This window comes from Bos indicus x Bos taurus, chromosome 4, assembly GCF_003369695.1.
Source record: "Bos indicus x Bos taurus breed Angus x Brahman F1 hybrid chromosome 4, Bos_hybrid_MaternalHap_v2.0, whole genome shotgun sequence".
Classification (NCBI taxonomy): Eukaryota; Metazoa; Chordata; class Mammalia; order Artiodactyla; family Bovidae; genus Bos; species Bos indicus x Bos taurus.
In genome coordinates this window covers 52,032,904-52,055,801 of record NC_040079.1, presented here as the reverse complement: position 1 = coordinate 52,055,801, position 22,898 = coordinate 52,032,904, and the positions used below count along the sequence as shown (strand labels likewise).

General features: G+C 39.3%; 1 protein-coding gene across 3 annotated transcripts in view; it reads right to left on the bottom strand.

The window, feature by feature from the left end:
- Positions 1-22,898, bottom strand: part of CREB5 (cAMP responsive element binding protein 5) — a 438,988-nt gene that overhangs the window by 344,482 nt on the left and 71,608 nt on the right. For all 3 annotated transcript variants that reach the window (XM_027539413.1, XM_027539411.1, XM_027539412.1), the window contains exons 2-3: positions 15,715-15,786; positions 9,749-9,842 (exon numbers count right to left, since the gene is read on the bottom strand). In XM_027539413.1, coding sequence (XP_027395214.1) covers positions 9,749-9,842; positions 15,715-15,768 — 148 coding nt within the window. In that variant the 5' untranslated portion in view covers positions 15,769-15,786. The remainder of the gene's footprint in view (positions 1-9,748; positions 9,843-15,714; positions 15,787-22,898) is intronic.

The following is a 22,898-nucleotide window of genomic DNA, read 5'->3' as shown; positions in this document are numbered from 1 at the left end:
AAATTGAATTCAGGTTGGCATTTGGGGATCCAAGCCCCAAGCAAAGTTGAGAGATGTTTTCTATCTTTGCTAAAGCAAAATTATTCCCAGATACCCACATACACCCACATACATCAACAAAGGAGACTGAAGGAGCATGGTACAGGGTAGCAACAGCGCCATCCATCATGATGAACATCTCTGCAGCAACAGGGAGACCAAGCTGCGGAACAAGAGGAGCCATGGGCAGTAAAGACAGCTGGCCCCCTCCTCCCCAGATCCAAAGACCCAGAGGAGGGCCCCAGAGTTGTTACCAAATGTGACTTTCTTTGCTGTATGATAAGAGTGAAGGGAAGGCAAAACATTTATCTATATTCACATTTGGAATAGATAAGGCACACTGTTCTGAATATTTAATTCATTCTCTTCTTGTGAATGAGCTATTCTTTCCAGTTACAACAGGAACCAGAAAATGGAGCTTAACTTTTGTTTTAACATTTATTAGAATTAATACAGGGTCTCAAGTCATCTTTGATCCCACATGGTACCAGTTCCAAGTAAGCCAGGAAATGTGCAAATCTTCAAAAGAGGGAACAGCTAAATCTATCAGCAGCTTAAATAAAAGAGGCAGAGTTTCTTGGCCACATGAATGCCTTGTCAAGTAACTATTCCAGCTGAGATCAGACCAGAAATCAGTGAGTAATATCCATGGCCAAAGTTAAAATTCTTGTAATCTATGCCTTATTTAGAACCAAGAGCATGCACCAGTTATCTATAGCGGCAGCAGTTTCTACGTCCTGAATAACAGTGACTGATGCTCTATCTGTGGATAATATCGAAGGTGTGTTCAGTAGTGATGAGTTAAACTCCAAGGATTTATAGGAACTGGTTCCACTCAGAACTCAGAGCTGACATGATCATTTAAGGACTTCTGCTCTCCTTTCTTTTCGTGCTTTTACTCCAGTGGGGACCATCTGAATGCAAGATGGAGACTCTCAATCCCAAATCTCAAACTAAAAGTTAGTTTTTGAGTCTGAATGCTACCTGAGTCGTAGCTATAACCTTTGTAAATCTGCATTGCAGCTGCAGCTTGTGCGCCACCTTCTCACAGTCTACCAAGAGCACATCAAGCCGAGGTCTCTGGAGACCTAGACACCCAGGGCCAGTGCAAGCAAGAAATCATAGCCTCTTCTACTCCTCTCAAGCATCCTTGGGGATATATTTACCAACCAGACAAGAAAGATTTGCACCAAAAGGGATAAAATATCTTTTGTAAACTTTGTCATATTTCAATATCTACTGCCCTTCCTGGAATGATGAGTCTATTTCTTGAAAATGGAGCATCTTCTCATAAAATCACTGCCTCTGTAAATAGCTCAGTAAAGGACATTTGCCAATAGAGCAGAGGCTCTATTTGCCCATCTTCCAGGAAAAGGACCACAAACGTGGCATTATGAGTTAGGAATTTACCCATCATTTCTATGATAAAAAATCTTGCATCACATTACATCTCACCTGGGAAGGACCACAAGTGTATGGCTAGAAATATTAGGAAAAAAAGCAACTCACTAAGTTTTCAATCAATCCATAGTCTGCCTACCATCAAGTGCTTCAGCCCCAGCAAATATGATTATTCCAAAGACTAAATGACAAGCACAAAGCTAAAGCATGAAACCCAATTCTTAGACGCGCCAAGTTCTAACCACTGGATGACCAGAGAAGTCCCCCTTTTTTTTCCCTAAGAAATTTCTATATATTTTAAAGTTTAAAATTGCTGTCATAGTATATGTGTACATGTGTATTTTGCTGAGAATAAAACTGTCTCAACAGAAAAAAATAAAAATAAAAAAAATTAAAAAGTGTTTAGTCTGGTTTACATTTAATAATAGGTTGCTACTTTATTCAGTTTCAGAGCTGTGTTTGAGTTATATGTCTGTCTATGTTTCATTTTTTTATGATAAAAAAGGCAAGATGACAAGTCATCAATTTAAGAAAAAAGGAAAAGCAGATTTCCCATCATATACCAGAGGAGAAAAAATGTGAGTCACCTAAGCAAAAATTTTTTCCTATTGGTCTGATAATCTCAGTTATGGTATTACTAAAGGACTCTATAAAGTAATTTTATATCATTCTGTATTAAATTGATACTATAAAAGCCTCACTTATTCAGACAAGTTATTAGAAAGATCAGTTTGAACTAGTGATCATTCTAACTGTAGGGTATTTTTTAAAAGGCAATGCATTTTTATAATTTGTGTGACTCAATTTCAGCCAACAAAATATGGCTTAATGGAATTCCTTAAGAATCTGCTCAAATCAATAGAGAAAAATATTAGAAGTAGCCTATCTATTTTAGTAAGAGTTAAGGCAATGGCACCCCACTCCAGTACTTTTGCCTGGAAAATCCCATGGATGGAGGAGCCTGGTAGGCTGCAGTCCATGGGGTCTCGAAGAGTTGGACACGACTGAGCGACTTCACTTTCACTTTTCACTTTCATGCATTGGAGGAGGAAATGGCAATCCACTCCAGTGTTCTTGCCTGGAGAATCCCAGGGACAGGGGAGCCTGGTGGGCTGCCGTCTATGGGGTCTCACAGAGTCGGACACGACTGAAGTGACTTAGCAGTAGCAGCAGGGTTCTCAAAAAAGGCATCTCTCTTAGAGATTTTTAATATTCTTTTTATAGTCAGATTTATCCCACTATTTTCAACCAATGCTTTCATAGAAATATTCTTATCCTTTACCTGCATTTTAATAGAGTTCTAGTTAAGAAAGTTTGCATTAAATGAATTTTAAAATACATAATCCTTCATAAGAGCAATAATCAGTAACAACTGACAGAATTCCACAGAATTCTAGACAGGCTTCTTTGCAACAAATGTGCCTTTTATTGAGTGTGAATATACAATAGGAGCAATAGGGTCCTCTCAGTGACACTGACATCTGTCCCAAGAGGCAGTGCTCCTATGGGACAAACCAAAGCAACTCTGGCTTTTAACGATAGCTGTGGGATACTTAAAAACTGACCTGGACTGGGGTGATCCAGATCAGTAAGAGGTGAGACACACTCTCACACTCTTGGCTAGCATGCTGCAATCCATTTACTGTCAAGGTAGAGAGCTGGTGGACTAGACACCCTTAGAGAGGATATGAGTCAACCAGAGCATGCTCTGATAAGGGCATCTCTTACAACACATGGTTCCAGAAGACAGTGGTATGGATTTAAAAATACAAGTATATTTTCCACACCTGCATACTATCAGCCATGGCCTAACCCTAAGTGTTCCAACAGCCATTAAGTCATAATTTTAATTCCGTTTAGAGGAGCTAAGCCAGTAAAAAGTGTTACTAACACTGAAACCACGTCTTTGCTGGCCACGTAAATGAAGGGGTCAAAATCTGCCCTGAATAGTGGAATCCAAAGCTTAATGCTTTCACTTAGTCACTAATTGCCTGAGTTCTTCTACACTCTTTGTCAAAAGGAATTGGGTTCCAGATTAAATAGACTAGAAGTCAATTTTTCTTATATAAAAGGAGAGTTTCGATCAAGGCCTCTGACATATTCAGGTGAATTTTTAAAATTCTACTTTGCTTGACCAATTAAAAACATGAATGACAAGCTGACATAGCCTAGATGTCAATAGCAACTTATCACAGTGGATGAGAAAATCTGACTTAAAAATGCACCTCTTCATTCCTCTAACTGCTAATGCATTGTTATAATTTCCTTCTAAAAATGTTTGACTCTTCCTTCCATTTGATGACTACTGAAGAGATAAATCAATAATATAATAAAAAGCAGTTCATAGACTTATATCCAAACATAAATCTCAGACTGAAATATGCTAAAAATAATAGGCATATCTCACCAAATCTAGATGTATAGTAAGAAAAATATAGATAGGGACTTTGAACAAATTGCTTATCCTCTTGATGTTTTTCACTCATATGAAAAAAAAAAGTGACCAGGATTAAATGACAGTGTATATAAAGCAGGGGCCACAATTACTGGCATAAGATACGGCAATAAGCAGTAGCTATTGCTATTATCATGCTGCCCTCTGGTGCAAGCCATCTCCACCACCCTCTGTTCCATGAAGATCTGATTGATTTCCATAGTGAGAAATTATGTAACTTTACCACTGATGGAAGAGAAAGAAGGGAAGTATGGGCTGTGTGTGTGTGTGTGTGTGTGTGTGTATGCATGTGTGTGATTTATTTACTTTTTATATCCCAGTTCATTCCGAAAAGAATTTGCAGTAATACGTCACCTTTCCTCTGACTTTTCTATTAAAATGTTCTTGGATTGTTAAGTAGGGTTTACAGCAAAGAGCCCTGGGCAGTAGATTCAGATTCTGAGATTGTCTGGTTGATTACAGTCTCTTGGAAACAAAAGTTCTACTTCACTGAAAACATTTTGCTTTTTCCACAGTAAGAATTAGGTTCTGAATCTGGAACTAGGCTGTACTTGTAGACCTAATCCAGATCTCAGCTGGGTTCTGAAGGGTTATAGTGTCCTTTATACAAGGAAGATGAGAGGAAGAAGCCAGTCTCTCTCACCTCTCCTCTGTGTGTCAGTACAAGACACAGTCAGCTGCACCGCCTCTGGTATTGGGGTTTTACCACTTCCAGCCCCACCACACTCAGAGGTCAGAGAGAAAGTACTGAACACTGGTCTTGGTTGAAATGCCATATCCATCCGGAAATGGCCTTTCCTGACCTCCCTTCAGACAGCCTGCTGGCCACTGATGTCACCCTATCATATTTTTATCTTCATCAGAGTACTTGTCCCTAACTGATATTTTCTTATTTATTTATCTGGGGGCAGGGGGTTGTTTTGTTTTGTTTGTCTATTATGTCTCTTTCTCCCCACTCTCAATAGCGTAAAGTCAGCTCTATGGAAGAGCAACTTCATCTGTCTGGTTCAATGCCACATCCCCAGCACCCAGCACAATAGGATCCTTGCAGGCACTCATCAAATGTTTGTTAAATAAATGAATGGTGGTGAAGAGGCAGCTTCAGATCCTCTTTCTACACCTCAGAGGGTGCCAGTCCTAACCTTTCTACAAGCACAGCCCCTTTGCCTGCAGCATTAATCGGATTAAGATGTCTAGTGGGGGAACTGACCAGGCATTTCAAGGCAGTCTCTGTGTCTCTTTCTCAGGTTTCCCACCTGAGTGTTGATAGGGCTTTACCTTTTGGGAAAGGTCTGTGATACTCTTGAACTTCATCTTCCCTTTAATGAAACAAAATTGATCATCTTCTAGGTCAATCCACAACACACAACACATACACACAGAGTTCTCATTTAGAGTATTATCCGCTTATTATTTGTTCAGCTACAAAGTTGCACTTTGATTCCTATTCTGTCTTTCCCCTGTGCAGAACCTGGGAACCCTGTAAAAATTGGAGGTGGGGATGTTTGATAGGGCAAGATGGGGGAATTCCAGGATACCAAGCCATAAAACCATTAATGCAGACCCAAACACATATCTCTAATGCTTCGGTATCTCTAATACTGAAATTTGATCATCATTTGCAAACCAGATAGATCTGATGTGATGTGGTAGTTGGTAATTTTGTGTGTATACTGTCCTCAGTAGATTCCCATTTCAAACTTGGCACCTAAAAACCTTTGCTATCACCACTTTCCTCACCAAGAAATTACCACCTATCAGATTAAGAATAGCTAAAGGGAATGATTCATGCCCCTGATCACATCAGGAACTCTGGATGTGTATCATATGGCCCAAATAAGGGTGGAAGGACCAAGGTGGGAGGGGATGGGAGTCTTTGCCCTCGGAAGCCAACACCACCACTCCTATTCATGTCCCTACTAGTACTGACCCCTTAGAAAGAAAGGTTTTATGTTTACTCTCCACCCATAAGAGCAGACTCATCTTCATAAAACACCATGACTGCCACTGGTATTAACCTGACTTGTGGTGTGTCAAAGATTCTTTACAGTCATTTTGAGTAGTAAATTCTACCCGCCCTAAATAAAATGGGCTCTATGGCAAAGCTATGAAATTATTTCAGATCTTACAATTCTTTGGATATTCATCCATGAAGAATATATCTGTGGTATCTTAATAACTTCCCTAACTGCAATATTTGCAATTAAGGAAGGATGAAGTGATTTTCCAAAAATTTAGGTTAGCCAGATATCCTGAAATCAGTGATAAACATACCTACCATACATTATCTCCTTAATATATGTCAAATTCCTATTCATCTGAAATAAAATTTTGTATAATCGAATATTGCTTGAAAAAAAAATAGCCCAGGAGGGACTTAAACATTTTTGCCCTGATGACACTCACTGATTTAAGATTTGATTTATACTATTTTTATTTTTACTATATTTCAAGCTGTACAAAATTATTAATCTTTATGAGAGGCCACAAAATAGGCTTAAGGGACATTAAGAAATAAAATCTTAATGAACATATTTTAATAAAAATATATTCTGAAACTTTTGATAAATTCAAATCCAAGTAATCAAGATATACACAAATAAAATTTCAATCATATTTACAATCATAATCTAGTATGCTAAAACTGTGTTTGAGATAAATATATATAAAGACTTTCTTGAGGAAAAATAGCAAGGCAAAAATACCCGGTAAATAGCCTATTACAATTCACTGCGGACAAATTGACATATGATGTGTAGTTGACCTCAACCCCTGGAGTTGGACTGAAGAGCTCTGCATTCTGTTCCAGCAAGAAAATTCTGCAAGATTACAAACATGCAGTGTGGGTAGCACATTTTAAAATTTAACACTCAATTTCATTGGGAGTATGAAATGGCCTCCTACCAGCTTCAACATAAAACCTGAGAAAGCAAAAAAATATATACCTTTATATTATTCATGCTGTTTTTCCTCATTTATTTCTCTCTTCATTTTCTTATTCCAAGTTCAATATAATAAAAATCAGAGTGACTTTTCTGTCAATAGTTTTCCATCTGACAATGCCAATTATCACCAGCAACAATTCTTATCAAACTAGTAAGAATCTGGTAGGAATGACTGAAAAGCTGCAAGACCTTCATCAAAAATCTGATTATAGAAAATCTATAGACATGTTCACACATCTTTAGCTTTTTTTTCAGACCTTCAGATGGGGCTCCCTTTAGGGTCACCCTAGCGGTCTGTCTGAGAGACACTAGAGTAATTCTTATCTCTATCTCTGAAAATCTCCAGATATTCACCATTCCCTCTTCCCTGATGGCTCAGATGGTAAAGAATCCTCCTGCAATGTGGGAGACCTGGGTTCGATCCCTGGGTTGGGAAGATCCCTGGAGGAGGGCATTGCAACCCACTCCAGTATTCTTGCGTGGAGATTCCCAAGGACAGAGGAGCCTGGCGGGCTACAGTCCACAGGGTTGCAAAGAATGGAACATGACTGAGCGACTAAGCACAGCATCCTCACACTCACTTACCACTCCCTACCCCAAGGCAGCCTATTTTAAGGATCCTGTTTGGGATAAAATAAAGGGTGAACTTATTATTTTAAAATATTGGGGATTCCAAAGTCTAATGCCTTGCTATTTGCATATATATGTTCATTGTTGAACTGTAAGGTAACACCACATGTGACTCTACTGAACTTAATAAATGATCAAAACAAAAGAACAGACCACCCTTCCTAATCCTTCTAGGCTTTCATAATTCTTAGAAATTTGAGTTTCTGCATCTCTGTTTCTAGACTTAAGGAAAGACAAAGCTGTTTCTGAAGAGCCAGCTAGTTCAATGAAAACAAACAGACTGAGAAAGGTATCGGGGAAGGGTGTGGGGGGAGGGTTGAAGGAAAAGGCTGCCTTTGAACTCAAGAGTCTTCCAAACTCTAGTACATCTGCACTATTAACAAGTACAGGCCGGATTGTGAACATGTGTGGGCGATCCCATCACTGAAAGTATTTGATCATATGTATCAACTGAGGAAGCCTGACAGTGCAGTAGCTGGTGTGGGTCAGAGGGTTAGAAATGCAGGATCAGGGGCTCTATTTCTGCCCTATTGGGAGGCCTGGCATGCTGCAGTCCATGGGGTCGCAGAGTCTGACGTGACTGCGCAAAACTGAACTGAACTGGGGAGTCTGGGAGAGCTGCTCCCTCTCCCACGTCCCTCCACCTCTTCAGTAAAATGTGGCTTGTAATAATAACCTGTCTGACAAAACTCTTAGAGGGTTTACTGATAATACTGATAATAAAATACTTGTAAAATTTAAGTGCCATAGAAATGCTCAATTATTGGAGCCAGTTTTGCCTGGGCAGTCAGTTTCTCTTCTGATATCTTTTAAAACATGTTTATGGGTGTATCATTTTTTTCACGATGCCAGGGAGACAGCGGCTTGAGCAAATTATTTCTAGCCTAAGAAGGGAAATGCTTTAATTACCCTTGTTGGGTTCATGAAATACTTTCACTTAATACTTTCATTGTATCTTAGCAGATAAAATCATTCCCATTTTATAGAAAAAGAAACTGAAGCCCGGAAGTGTTCACCAACTTACTCAAGGTCATCTGGCCAGACTAGAATTCAAGTTTTCTCACTCTTTGTGAGAAAACTGGCACTCTTTTGTCAAAATGGGACAGAATGGCAATTAATTGATAGATTAGCCTTATTTATTTCTGCTCACATTTGCTGAGTACTTGCTATATTTCCATCATTATCTCATTTAATTTCCTAATTATGAAGCAGGTACTGTTTCTTAAGGAAACGTTCACTGATTAGTTCAACCAGAAAGAGAGCTCCTTCTACAAAAGTCACATAGCATTCTTCCTTACAATGCTCTTTTGATACGTATCATGGACAGTCTTCCGTTTTAGCTAAGTTTTCACACACATACACACACACACACTACATTATGATATCCTCAAAAATAGTAATCATATCAATCTTTGAGGCTCCATGGCACTCAGAATGGTGCAGAGTGCATTCAGTTCAGTTCAGTTCAGTCACCAGTCATGTCCCACTCTTTGTGACCCCATGAACCACAGCATGCCAGGCCTCCCTGTCCATCACCAACTCCTGGAGTTTACCCAAACTCATGTCCATTGAGTTGGTGATGCCATCCAACCATCTCATCCTCTGTTGTCTCCTTCTCCTCCCACTCTCAATCTTTCCCAGCATCAGGGTCTTTTCAAATGAGTCAGGTCTTTGCATCAGGTGGCCAAAGTATTGGAGTTTCAGCTTCAACATCAGTCCTTCCAATGAACACCCAGGACTGATCTCCTTTAGGATGGACTGGTTGGATCTCCTTGCAGTCCAAAGGATTCTCAAGAGTCTTCTCTAACACCACAGTTCAAAAGCATCAATTCTTCAGTGCTCAGCTTTCTTTATAGTCCAACTCTCACATCCATACATGACTACTGGAAAAACCATAGCCTTGACTAGATGGACCTTTGTTGACAAAGTAATGTCTCTGCTTTTTATGCAGAGTGCATTACCAATACTCAATTAATATTTGTTGCTTGAGTAATTACAGATATGTGATTTAAAAAAAATACATGGATACAAGTTTCATAGCAATAAATATTTCACATTACAAAAAATGAGAAGTCATAGAGTTCCAATTATTTTAGTAAACACTACATTAGCTGATTACATTTCTTCTTACCATTATTTTAAGTCTCAGCTATATCTTAGAAATGTATATTTTCAAGGCTCAGAATTTGCCAGTGGTAAATCATTCTATTACGCAGGACAAGTATCTCACATGTGGCTGATCTGCTCACCCAAGCCTCTTTGCCTGATGGCTCCTTACCTGATAACATATTGTCTGTTTTTATTGAGGGAAACTTCAAAGTCATTTCATGCTTGTGCCTATGAATCATCAGATGATCCTCTGTTGGGAAGCGCTGTCAGACAAAATATAAAAGGGAGAGAGGAGAGGAGCCATTCAGTTTTATAATAAATATTTGCCATCACAGAGAAAAACATCAGCATTGCAAACGTGACAGGCAAAACAAAAAGTTAGTTCTGAAAAAGTGTGAAAGCATGGTTGGTAAGTAAAATGACAAATTATTTTATGCAAGCACATATGCATTCATATCAGACTTTGAGAAAGAATTCCATGTCATGCTTAATTATTTGCTGCATATCTACAAATGTACCGCATGACATTTGCATACTATGTTTCTGTATATGAAGATGTTGAACACTGATTATCTCAGTAATCATAATTATATATATGATATATAGTAATAAGACAAATTGCTTTTAATGTTCTATACTCCCTACAGTGTAGTAAACCAACACTTTAGTTTTAATTTTCAGAGAATGACACTATTATTGTCAAAATGCTGTGCCCAAATGTATTCAATTGTCTGGCTTCAGGTCATATGATGGGATTAGATTTCCTAGCCCTCTTGTGGTTGGGTGGGGCCATATGAGTGGTTCTGCCCATTGAGTTATGAATGGAAGTGACATGTCACCCAGATGTGAGCATCAACTTCCTGGGGCAAGATCCTTTCCCTTTTAGCATGGCCAGTCACAGTGGCCCCTCAATCATCCTAAATCTCTGGAGGATTATGAAGAGCATCTCCAAATTCTAAGAATTATGAAAAATGTCCTGTCAATCTATAATTGAAATGTATGCTTGGACAACTGATATCAGTCTTTACTGTGTCAAGACACTGAAGCTTTGAGCTGATTTGTTATTGCAGCAGAGCCTAGCTTATCCTGACTCACACCGGTACATTTTAATAACTAAAATTAACTGAGTATTTGCCTTATCAAAGTCAAATGAAAATACAACAAAAGACAATTAGGTCTGCTAAATGTTTCCTAGGCTTTGACAATTTAGAAAATCTTGCAGAGTATCCCAGCACCACAGGATAGTGGCTATAAATTTCAATTACCATTGTATACTAGAATAGAAATCTTTTCTGCAAATAATATAATTTGTATTCAAGGGAATGAGAGGATTCACTAGGCTAAATTCATTGGACTATTTCAAAAGTAGTTCTTCAAATAAATATCATTCATTTCTTTGTCATTTGTATAACATAAATTGGAGAGTATAGAAGTTGCAAAGCATGGTGATAATGCCATATTTCTGAATACCCAGAAGTCTCCATGATGTGTGGGTTTTTCCTGCAGGATCATCTATTTTCTTGGTCCTCTAACACCACAGTAGAATGACTGCATCAAATATGTTATAATACCATGTGTGACTTAGATACATAGATTAAAGTTCTTAAAGTCTTTCTGTCAAAAGCCTTATCATAATTTTTGTATAATATATAACCAGAAACAACATGGTAGCAGGCTTCATTTGCAGCCATTTGGACAGCCATTTTTGGCTCCATAAAATAATAGTCTAAAATAGAATATAAACAGAAAAAAATAGAATATAAACTTATTATATACTACTAATAATTTCCATAATATATCATAGTAACCATAATTATCTTCCAAAAGAGACAATATAGGATATCTTGAATTTTCTTTTTACATTTGGTAGGAAAGAAAAAAAAAAGAAAGTTAAAGTGTTGTTGCTCAGTTGTGTCTGACTCTTTACAACCCCATGGGTTGTAGCCCACCAGACCCCTCATTCCATAGAATTCTCCAGACACAATACTGAAGTAGGTAGCTATTCCCTTCTCCAGGGGATTTTCCCAACCCAGGGATGGAACCCAGGTCTCCTGAATTGTAGGCAGATTCTTTATCATTTGAGCCTTTCCATAATATCTCATATTAACTATAATAATGTTCCAAAAGAGACAATACAGGACATCTTGAATTTTTTTTTTACATGTGGTAGGAAAAGAGCAGCAAATTGTAAATAGCCAAAATGTACAGTCTGCAACAGACACAGAGCTGAGAGAGGCCACTGGAACTTAAAACATGGTTAATGCAGAGAGCAAAGGAACACTGAAATTAACATTGGACTTTGTGAGATTAGAAAGAGCACAAGAAACTTGTCTCTCCTCACTTGTGGGACACAGTTAATTTATAAGGAGCCATAACACATACATAAAAATCTCCCAGATATTACAAGCTGTTCCTAACAGAGCAAAGGTTCTTTCCAATTAGGGAAAAGGGTGGGGGAATCCATCCATCACCTCCAACACAGTGCAAGCACTCATAATCCATACTTACTTCCATTTCCAATTCCCAGCCATCCTTTCTTCTCCATGCAGGTTCCCAGGCTATGGAATGCGGCTAAAGTAAATGTTATGATGGACTGATTCCCTAACACCCCACCAGGAGACCCTTGGAATCACTGACCAACTACTATATATTCTTAATTCTAATTTCTCTTCAACTGAAAGATACTCATATTTTTATAACAGCTTGTCAAGAAAAAACACTTCCACATTAAAGAGAGACATCAAGTTGTAGGTTTATCTTCACATTCAAATTTAGAGGGTGTTGAAAGAAGAGGCTTGAAATTTTACCTTAAAACCAAGAAACAAATTCCCATTTCTCATGTTTGTCCAACTATTTCACCAGTTCACTTAGCCTTCTCAAGGAAATGACCTGCTTTCACTGAAGCTGAAGATCATTTGAAATACACCCCTTCAAGCTTTATTATCACCTCCATCTTAGAATCTGCATTAACTTCATAGGTTCTATTTCTGTTCTCTCCTGTCTCAGAAGAATGAGCACCCCCATCTCCTTCACAGGATCCTCTACACACCTATCTCCTGAGGATGGAGTCAACCTGTGATCCTTCAAGTCAGCATGCTCACTCCTCCTTGCCCTTGACAAAATCCAGCCTGGAGAGCCCTGACTTTAAAAAGAACCTTTCTCAAGCTTGTTCCTTCTCTAGCTACCATTATATCACTCTGCTTTCCATCACTCCCTAGCACTCTTGAAAGACTCCTCTATGCTGGCCACCTCCACTTCCTCACCACCCACTCACTTGGTAATCCCTTCCAATCTGGCCCCCAACTGGACTCCTCTCTCATAGGTCGCCGGCAGGCACCCAACTGCCAAACCCAACAGCCCCTGCTCAGGCCTCTCGCTATCCCAGCTCTAGCAGCATCTGACACCAGTGACTACACGTCTGTAACATTTGTTTATTTATACCCTGCCTGATTCCAAGAAGGAGAAAAGATGGCTTGTAGCAATACCTAAAATAGAAAGGGAGAGCATCACGTAGAAGTAGGTGATCCCCCCAAAGGAAACAGATCCGAAAAGAAACAAGGCTAAAGCCGAAATGCAAAGCATTGGGGTGTCACTCTCAACAGGAGCAATTTAGCCCCTGAGGGGACATTTAGTAATGTCTGGAAACATTTCTGGTTGTTACAACTGAGGAGTGCTCATGGGATCTAACAAGTAGAGTTCAACAATGCTGCTAAGTATCCTATAGTGCACAGGGAGGGCTTCCCCAGTGGCTCAGTGGTTAAAGAATCTGCCTACAATGCAGGAAACATGGCAGCAGCCATGGGTTCAATCCCTGGGTCAGAATGATCCCCTGAAGAAGGAAACGGCAATCCACTCCAGTATTCTTGCTTGGAAAATCCCACGGACAGAGAAGCCTGGCGGGCTACAGTCCAGGGGGTCGCAAAAAGTCAGATACAACTCAGTGTCTAAAACAACAACAACAATCCTTTAAAAGCGCATGTTCTTAGTTACCACCATCACAAAGGCAGAATTGTGACCGAGATTGAGTTTGTTATCACTCACAGACATTATTTGAGCCTTTCCATGCCAAGGACAAATGGAAACTTTCTTTCACTAACAAGTAGTTCACAAAGGCAGCAACTTAGCGACTAAAAAACGACACGACAGTGCATAGCAAAGCCCCCACTAACACCACCACAACAAAGAATTATTCAGCCCCAAATGTCGGTAGGGTTGAAAACGGGAAATTTCCACCACACTGTCCAATGGCCACTGTGCACTTTTCTGACTTATCCAAATGCTGGATACAGCTAAGCCTTCCTCAAACGCTCTCTCTACCATCGTTCACAACCCTGGAATATCCTGAAACCCTAACTCGCCATGAACCTTCTTTGGCCTTTGGTAAATCTCTTGAGGATCCTTTTCCCTTAAATGCCCCTTCCACAGAGGAAACCCCATTATCCTCCCCCAAGTAAAGTAAATCCCCCTATGATATTTTTCAGGGTGACCTGTGTTCTCCTTTCATGGAAAACTGCAGTTCATTAATTAATTGATGACATGACCATGTGGTTCCACAGATGATGGTTAGGCTAGAAACTCTGTGGGGGCAGGATACATGGGTTTTATTTACACAGCTGACCCCTGGAAAGTGTGTTGTCTCAAATTGAACAAAACTTAATGTCACATTTTCACAGCCAAAGCAAAGCAAACTACTCAAATTATTGGATTTTTTGTGGCTATCAAAACTCCTCCTTAAGAAAACTAGGTAGAAATCAGTTTTAACTTAGATAAGGTAACTTTCTGCATTCACAATGGAGAGTCATGGTCTAGCAGAATTTTATTCAGTACAACAACCTATCTATGTCTTCCCAGTGTTTCCTATTTCAAAAGGACCTCCAAAACCAGCCCCAAATAGTTGAATTTCAAAATAATTTTCTCCGCTGCTTTATTTATAGAGTGAAAACGAGCATTCACACAAAAGCCCTTGCAGAATCTACTAGAACCCAAGCAAAGGATGCTGGTTTCTTAGCCAGGGTCTGATGTCACCAGCAGCATCACAGGGCAATAACATTTCATGTTCCCATGGCATCTTCCCCCCAGGAAGCTTCCAGAACCCTCCTCATAACTCTCTGGGGTGATAAAATGAAAGGGTCCTTAATGGACGTCGCCTCTCATTGACTCACAGACATGGTTCCACACTGTGCCACCAACCCCACAATGTAAACAGACAAAAATATGGGGCTTGATTCCACTTGAAACTACTGGGCACTTTAGAGAAAGAGAGCATAACTACCCACATGCCTGTGCTCTGAGTTCTAAGATTGCCATTTATCCCATAAAACGAAGATCTTGGCACGAGAGCACCATGCGCAGTCATTTTCCAATGACTAGAACTTGGAGATATCCAAAGGGTCAAGGGTAGAAAAAGTCTCCATCAAGTTCCAAAGGGAAAATGCCAAACTCTGATTTTAGATGATGGATGTTTCCAATTTCTTTCAAAGACAGGGGTTCTAGTACACTAATAGCCGCAGTCGTCATAGCAACAGTGGATCTAATCGAACACAATGTGCTGGTCCTTTACTAAACACTCTGCACATAGAACTTCATCTAAACCTCACATCTAATCCACTTGATAGGAACCACTGGAGGCCAAAAGAGGGTTAATCCAGCACAGCAGGCCAACTTCCTCTCTTAAAGATAAGTGGAAAAACTGTGGGTTCTAGAAGAGTCTAGGAGTTTTATTTCACTTAAGTGGGAAAACAAAACAAAATCGAATTCAGTCCCTGACTGTGAGCTATTTCACCAGTAATCCAATGGCCCAGAATTTAAGTGGCTATTGTCAAAGCAGGCACCCTCTTTCCCCTAGTCTGAAATATCAATCCTGAACATCTGGTGGGCAGGATTTGGCTGGCTTACTTCCCGGGAAAGTTATGGGGGGAAATGGCCAACACCAATGTATCGCAGAGGCTGGGCGGGAAGTAGTTCAAACTATTCAAAGTGGAAAACGATGATGGTGGTGGTGGCGGTGGCGGTGGTGAGAATATCTTGGTATAAGAAGGAAAGCCAGCAGCAGGCATGATGGCCAAGTGAGAGGTGCCTCCCTGTGGGAAGGTACTGCGTCCCCTGCAGGCAGAGCAGAGGACCCCCCACACTCACCTGGGAGCAGCCTGGGGCACTGCAGACAAACGGCCTCTCCTGCTCCAAATTCATCTTGGATTCCTCATAAATCTGAAGGGTCAGGGAGAAAGGGAGGAAGGAAAACAGAAATTCATGAATATCTCCTGCTTCTACCTGAGAAACATGAGAAAAGCAGCGGTTCGGAGCCCTCTCCTCTGCTAATTCCCACATTAGATGAGGAAAACATGCACACGAGCAATAGGTCCTGCCTGGCTGAGGTTTATTAGGCTCCCTGAAAGCTGAGTTCCTATTATATTTTATCAGATGCATATTTACTGCACTTTGAGGGGAAAATTGCCAACAAAATGCAACTCCAAAAATGTCTGTTGTGGCAGAAATTCTGTCTGTAATAACAGCCATCAGGTGTTACTTCCAGGTAAGACCCTTCACCTGTGCAGGAAGGTTCCTAGGCAAAGATTGCATCAGTCCTTTGGGGTTGGCTGCTTAAGAGGGCAAGAGGAGGGTAGTTTCTGGGCAATCATCAGTGTGAAGACCAACCCTGAGCGTCAAATTATTCTCCCATGATCACCCCACTGAGCTTTCGTATGAACAAGGTAGCCCTACTGCCAGCTTAGCAAATGACCCTGGTGGTGAGCCTTAAATTCCCTTTCATTTCAGGCATTTGATGATACCTCAACAAAAACTATCCAAGTTGTGCAAGGGTGAAATCAGAAAATACAAAAAGCATTACCTTAAACATGCCATTAATTAGGTTTTACAGGCTGATTGGAAATTAAAATTAGATTAAAAGGGGTGCCTCCCTGATCTAGATAAGTTATCTGGAATAAGGTAGCTTTGCAGGGAAAAACCTTATGTTATGATCACAGACATATGTTAAATTACAGTGGGGTCTTTTCTTAAGTAGGGCTTAGGCTCTAAGGTAAGTTCATTAGGCAAAAATCGAGTATAATCAAAATTATCTTTGCAAATCACCCCCAAACCAATAAAAGTACAGTATACATGATTGTGTAGTTACTAATCTATATAGCAACATAATTTTTAAAAAATATACGATAAGAAGTACTAAGCAGTTGAAGTTCCTCAATTTAAATAGTTTTCTAAATCATAATTTTCTTTTTGCCAACTTGGAACTGAGTTTAAAGAAGCTCCACGAGCTGCTGGTGGCGCACGGCTTTATTACAGAACTAAAACCTACCGTTCTGTCTCTGAACAAAGGAAGTGATGTGTTTCCTTAGAATGCTACTTCTAAGTGATTCCAAGAGTCTCAAGTCACCTTCACTCTTGCAGAGGAAACTCGGCTTCACTCATGGAATAGTTACCCTTCATCCAAGAAAACTCTATTTATCATCTTGCAAAAACAACCCATTTTAATTTGTCCGTCATTAAACCCTTCCCCAAACACTAATATATCCACATATATTCTTTGGGAAATAGAGGCATACTTTCACTTATCTGAAACACAAAGGGAAAAAGATTTGCCTTAGATAATACTCCCAGTTAGACATTAAAAAGAAAACCAATTTTCCAATGTAAACTCTCTTCACATCACTGTTCATCCTCCTACAACTTTCAGCAAGTAATACCCTTTCCACTCTCCATTTGAAATGACTAGTCACCTACCAAGGCAGTAATGTAGCATAATTTTACAGCTTTCTTGTTTTAGGCATATTATTTAAGCTTTTTTACCCTATTATATTTAGATGACGAAAAACTACAAATATCTTTAGAAGCTTTCCACTTGTTCTTGTCTGAGGAAAGTCATGAGCAACTAAAATGATTTCTCATGTCTCATTGTTCAAAAATTTTGCCATCACTTATCTCAGAGCATCCCTCTTCACCCCTGTGAGTGCTGACAACTTACTTCTAAGCCTCCAAGTAAAGACTGACTTTAACACTGAGAAAATGATTTTGATCCAAGATAGAACTAACAGCAAGGTAATTGGGTTACCATTAATATTAAATATGCCTTGATTTTCTAGTGAACTTTTTAAAACACTTTGTTGGAATTTTTCTCTCTCTGCATCCATGATCTGCCTGACCATTACCAGGTCACGCAGCTGTTTCATACCTCAATTTCCCCTCCTTTACAATGGGGATGTGAATATCAGTCTTCAGCTCCTTCATCCTTGTATCACATGGACCAGTTAGGGAGCCTTTTACAAGTTATGGAGAAAGGTCTGTGTATTTAAGTGTGTGTGTTTGGAAGTGGTGGGAGGAGACTTTGTGGACAGATATTATGGAACCTCACTCTAGTATTAACTATTCCTTATGCATAAAAGAGAAGTTGCTGTAAGGTAAGTCTTTCTTGGACATCATTTAAGAACTTTAGCTGCTAAGGTAACCAAAGAATGCCAGTATTAATCATTTTATTAACCAATATTAAGATTACATGACAGTAAAATGAAAAAGTTCTGAAAAAGTGCCATATAAATACATGTATGGCTTACATCTGAAAGAAGTAGTGATGATCACTAATGTCCAGCCGATAGAAGTGGTCAAGAATGGAAGTGCTACTGCTGGAGGTTAAAGGGATTAATTAATAAGCTAAAGAGAAGAGAGAGACTGACCAGGCCTTGTCACATCAGTATGACAAAGAAGTATTTTTCAGCTATATTCACAACTCCATCCCAAACCTCAGTCCACCTAAATGCTGACTTTTCCCATACATTCAGGCCCTTAACAGTAATTTTAGCAATTCTGCTTTATGTCAACATAACCTAACCTATTTTAATTATTGGGTATAATTTGCATATGAACTGCAGTAAATATCACGGTCATATGATGCTAGTGGTAGGAGACTAGAACAACATTCAGTTTTTTTTAAAAAGTTCAGCCCTATAGATTTACGCTGTCTTATCAAGCCTTCATGGTCTGAATACCACATTTAGAGGAATAGGGCTGACTAGAGGACTACTGATTCTGCCTTCAAATAGAGTTCAGTTTATCATGTTCAACTGAGTTACCAGTTATTGTATTATTTTATTATTTAAACATAAATGAATCTGTGTCAATATATTACATGCTATGGATCTATGAAAAAAAGGTTTTGGCAATGTACTACTGGAATAATAAGTCCTAAGGAAGAATGGCACTTGTTAAAATTAAAGAAGTTTTCAGCGATTAATAGGGTCTGAGTGGGTGTATATACATGTGTGTGTGTGTGTGTGTGTGTGTGTGTGTGTGTGAAACTCTGATGCTCTGATGCTCTGCATTCCCACATTTACCCTCTGTAAACAGCACACCCTTGCTCATTCCATTCTGTGTGGGTGTCGGTGAAAGTTTTACTAAATAGTAGCACTCTACCACACAGGCTTCATTACTTTTATCAACCAGCATGGTCTGGTCTGATGTATTAGTCAAGAGCCGTGATCTATTTTTATGGTCTATCATTATGGTTCTTTTCAAGCACATATTGTAATAATTATTCTCTCAAACAGACTTCTACTAAAGCCCTGTGTATATTCTTTTATCATACATCAAGTGGGGGGCAAATTACTCAGACATGATTTTAGCCAGGTTGTTCCGCATTTGGTCCTCAGAAGTCAGGCCTCATCTTCTCATTTCCCATTCAGTTGTTTTACTAGCTGGGATGTTTTAATGAACCTGGTTTTGCTTGGCAACCGCCATACTCCAGGCTTCACTTTCAGAGAGCTGCCATAGTAGGCGTTCAATAAATATTTGTGGAATGGGTAATGAATCCTGAATCATCACAATAAACCGTCTCAAACAGCTTGCTTTTTTCCTACTCCTAAGGCAGTGGTCCTCAAACTTTTTGGCCCATAGCCAAGTTTTCAGCAAGGCAAGAGGTTGTGCAGGCCTATAATTCCACCTGTTCCCAGTTATGACCAGAGAAAAAATCTCACCAGATTTGATGGAAAAAAAAAAAGTCAAAGATGCTTTTGGTGAAAATAACAGGCTAGTTCTCATTAAATTGCACATGTAAATTACTAATTCATTATGAATTCAGTCTATTAATACTGTCATAGACACTGAAACCACTGGAGTCCAGTGTATTAACCATGTGTGGATTGTGTATGGCACCCAGAGAAGGTCTTTTGAGTAATACTGAGTGAAGCCATATCTTTGGTTAAATACAGTAATAATTGTGGAGGGAGCTGTCTAATCATTTAAGAGTTTCTTTACAAATAGTACTACTTTTTTGTTCCTCTTTTCCAAAGTTCAGCTTCAGTGAACAAATGCCTCAAGAGTCTAATTTCCCTTCAAATTTTTGGAAAACAATACAAAACCCTAATAACAAACCCAAATGTTGTATAAAGCGGTGAGTAGAGGTTTTTCACAGTCCACAAGGAGATGACAGGTTTGATTTACAATTCAAACCCTAAACTGCCACTGGATTCCACTGGCCTCTCAATGAGCAAGAAACTCTTTCATTGTTCAGTGTTTGACCCCACAAATTCCTCCTGGTCTAAAATGGGAAATCTTCCACAATGGCTGATGCAATCTATTCAAATGCTTTGCCGGGCATTTAGGGATATACTTGGAATTACCACTTCACAGAGGGCAAACATGGCAAAACACAAATACTATAAAAAAACTTGTATACTCTATACAAAATACTGTCGATATGTCTTTTAAAACTTACGAGTCCCAACTGAACCCAAAGGGGAAAAACCCACGTCATCTGTTTTGCTGGAATCAACCAAGACTGATGCCTCTCCATCTAAATCATGGTAGGCCATTACTGATTCTTAGTTCACAGCAAACTCCAATCTCAGTGGAATGGTCCAAATTTCCCCAATAACAGCAAATAGATTCATACAGTGATACGGGATTTGGAATAGTAAGAGACTAAATGTTCTTTTAATCTGAAAACCTGGCATGCGCTTTTATCAACACCAAAAGTTCTGGGAACTCCAAAGCCACAAACTGTAAACATAAATAAGTACAGATAATACTGATATAGCCTCATCAGCTTTGGTATTCTTAATCTGGACATGAATGCATTTAGAGATCTGAAAGGGGGCTTGCATTTTAATAGTGATGTTAACAACCTCCATCAGCCTTTATTGCCCTATGATGAGCCTGGACTCAGTCGTCTTGGCAAGACTCCTGAAACAGATCTTCTCTACCCCACTGAGGACTGCAGAAAGGGTTCTCGAGGAGGAAACAGGTCCTTCCTAAAATGCCAAGGTCAGGGGACAAACATCTTGAGTTCATCACACTGTATGAGAGTCCATATCAGTCTTACTTTGTTTCTGCAAACAAAGGGTATTTATTAAAACTAAATTAGTTAATGGCATAGCCAATTTATACTTTGTGTTTCTGAAAAAAAAAAAGCAAATATGTCTCTCAATGTCTTGGTTAGAAAGGCAAAGATCTACACCTAATAATAATCCAACACAAATTCACTAAATGCATACACTAAAGTATTTTATTCTAAGATGCCTGATTCTACTCTAAAAGTCAGGGTGCAGGATGGTTCTTCCAACATGTGGCTAGCTATTGGAAATGAATTACATATTTAATTTGAGGTTGACATTATTTTGAAGGATATGGTAGCTTTTACTGTTTTATTTGCTCATCTGTAAAACAGGACCATTTTAGTAAAACATTGTAAAATAGGACCATTTATAGAGATATTAATTGAAGAATTAAAATTGGAAATTATTTAAATATTAATATTATTTTAATATCATATCTTCAAATAGAAAAATAAATACACTTGAATCTCAGTCCAAGAAAATCAATTACTTTGTGAGTGTGCCTTTGTATCCCTCTGCATGTGTGTGTGTCTCTCTTTGTTTTACTGTGTGTATCTTCTCTCTTGAAAATTCTGTGTCTCTATGTCTGTTTCTCTGTGTCTTTGTCTTGTTATATATGTCTTTGTCTGTCTGTCTGTCTGACACACATACACACACACACACACACACACATTTTATCAGATGTGCTCTTACTAGCTTTACTGGTAAAAAGATCTGGTATGCTTGTTTCCTGTTTCAGTGTTATTCTTGAAGTGGGCTGCAGCTAGAATCTGAATTTCATTGGGCTATTATTATTTGCAGCTGTGTGACCTTTTTAACCCTGCTTTTAAAGTGACATTTCAACCCTCAAGCTTGAAACGCCTTGAATGCTGCAAAGTTTTCAAACCAGAGATTTACACAGGGAAGAAGACCAAGGGTGGGACTCTACCTTCTAAGCAAAAATTTCAACAGAAGTTGGTGACAATGGGGTGTGTTGTTGGGCTGTTTACATCCCCAGGAGTCCTCAGCTCTATACATACCACTTGCAGCCATCCCATTCCAACCAGAATATCATTGTCCTTAAAAGATATCCACCATTCACTGGTATCTCAAAAGTTCAGAGTCCCACAGCCTGAATCACAGACCTCTTTAGTGCTGTTTCACAGGCTGCATCACTCTGAAGGGACTGTCCAAAGGTCCTTTCGAACCAAGCCCACGGTTCCCAGGAGGAGGATTTATTTACAGCTTTTGTCTCTAGAAACTCACGGGGCCTTCCAACCCGGTCCTCACAGGAGAGAGAGCTGGGGACTCGCGTCCTCTGGTGTACTTTAGCAGAGGTTTGTGGTTTTATTTATGTGGCATTTATACTGTGTATGAGAAAACATTCCAGTGGGATTGGGTTTTCATATGTTAGATTCCTCTTTTTTTCTTAAGTTTTCCATATGTTTCTTTGGATATGAGCTCTTTTCAAAGTTACCGGCTAATTTCCACTTATGTTTCACACAGTCCTGTCTCATAGCTTTCCTACCTATGGGTTCAGAAGTTCAGAACATACTTGCTAAGCAACAGTGTGGGGCCTTAGAGGTGTTAGTCTCCGCAGGGTGTGTGTCTGTGCCCAAGGCCATATATCTAAGTCCCTGTTCCTCTTCCTGCTCTTACCTAGCACAATACATTTTTGGCAGGACACACCCCATTTCGATGAAAAGTTTATTTGACATGCAGGTGGTTAACTAAACACTAGCTTAGAGATTCTCAGGTTTTGAAGGAAATACTGAATGTAACCAAATCACCTGCTTTGTTTCTAATGAGACTGAACCCAACATCCAAAGGCAGGCTGAAAACCAAAGTCTTCCTTTTTCCCTACTCCCAGTATGAACAAACTGATGAGAAAAGAAGAAAAATAAACTGGAACAAGAGGTGATTGAGGGTTCAGCTGACTTTGTCATCTGTACCTTCCCAAAGAGTCTTCCCCTGCGATTTAAAATAATTGCTCTAAAAAAT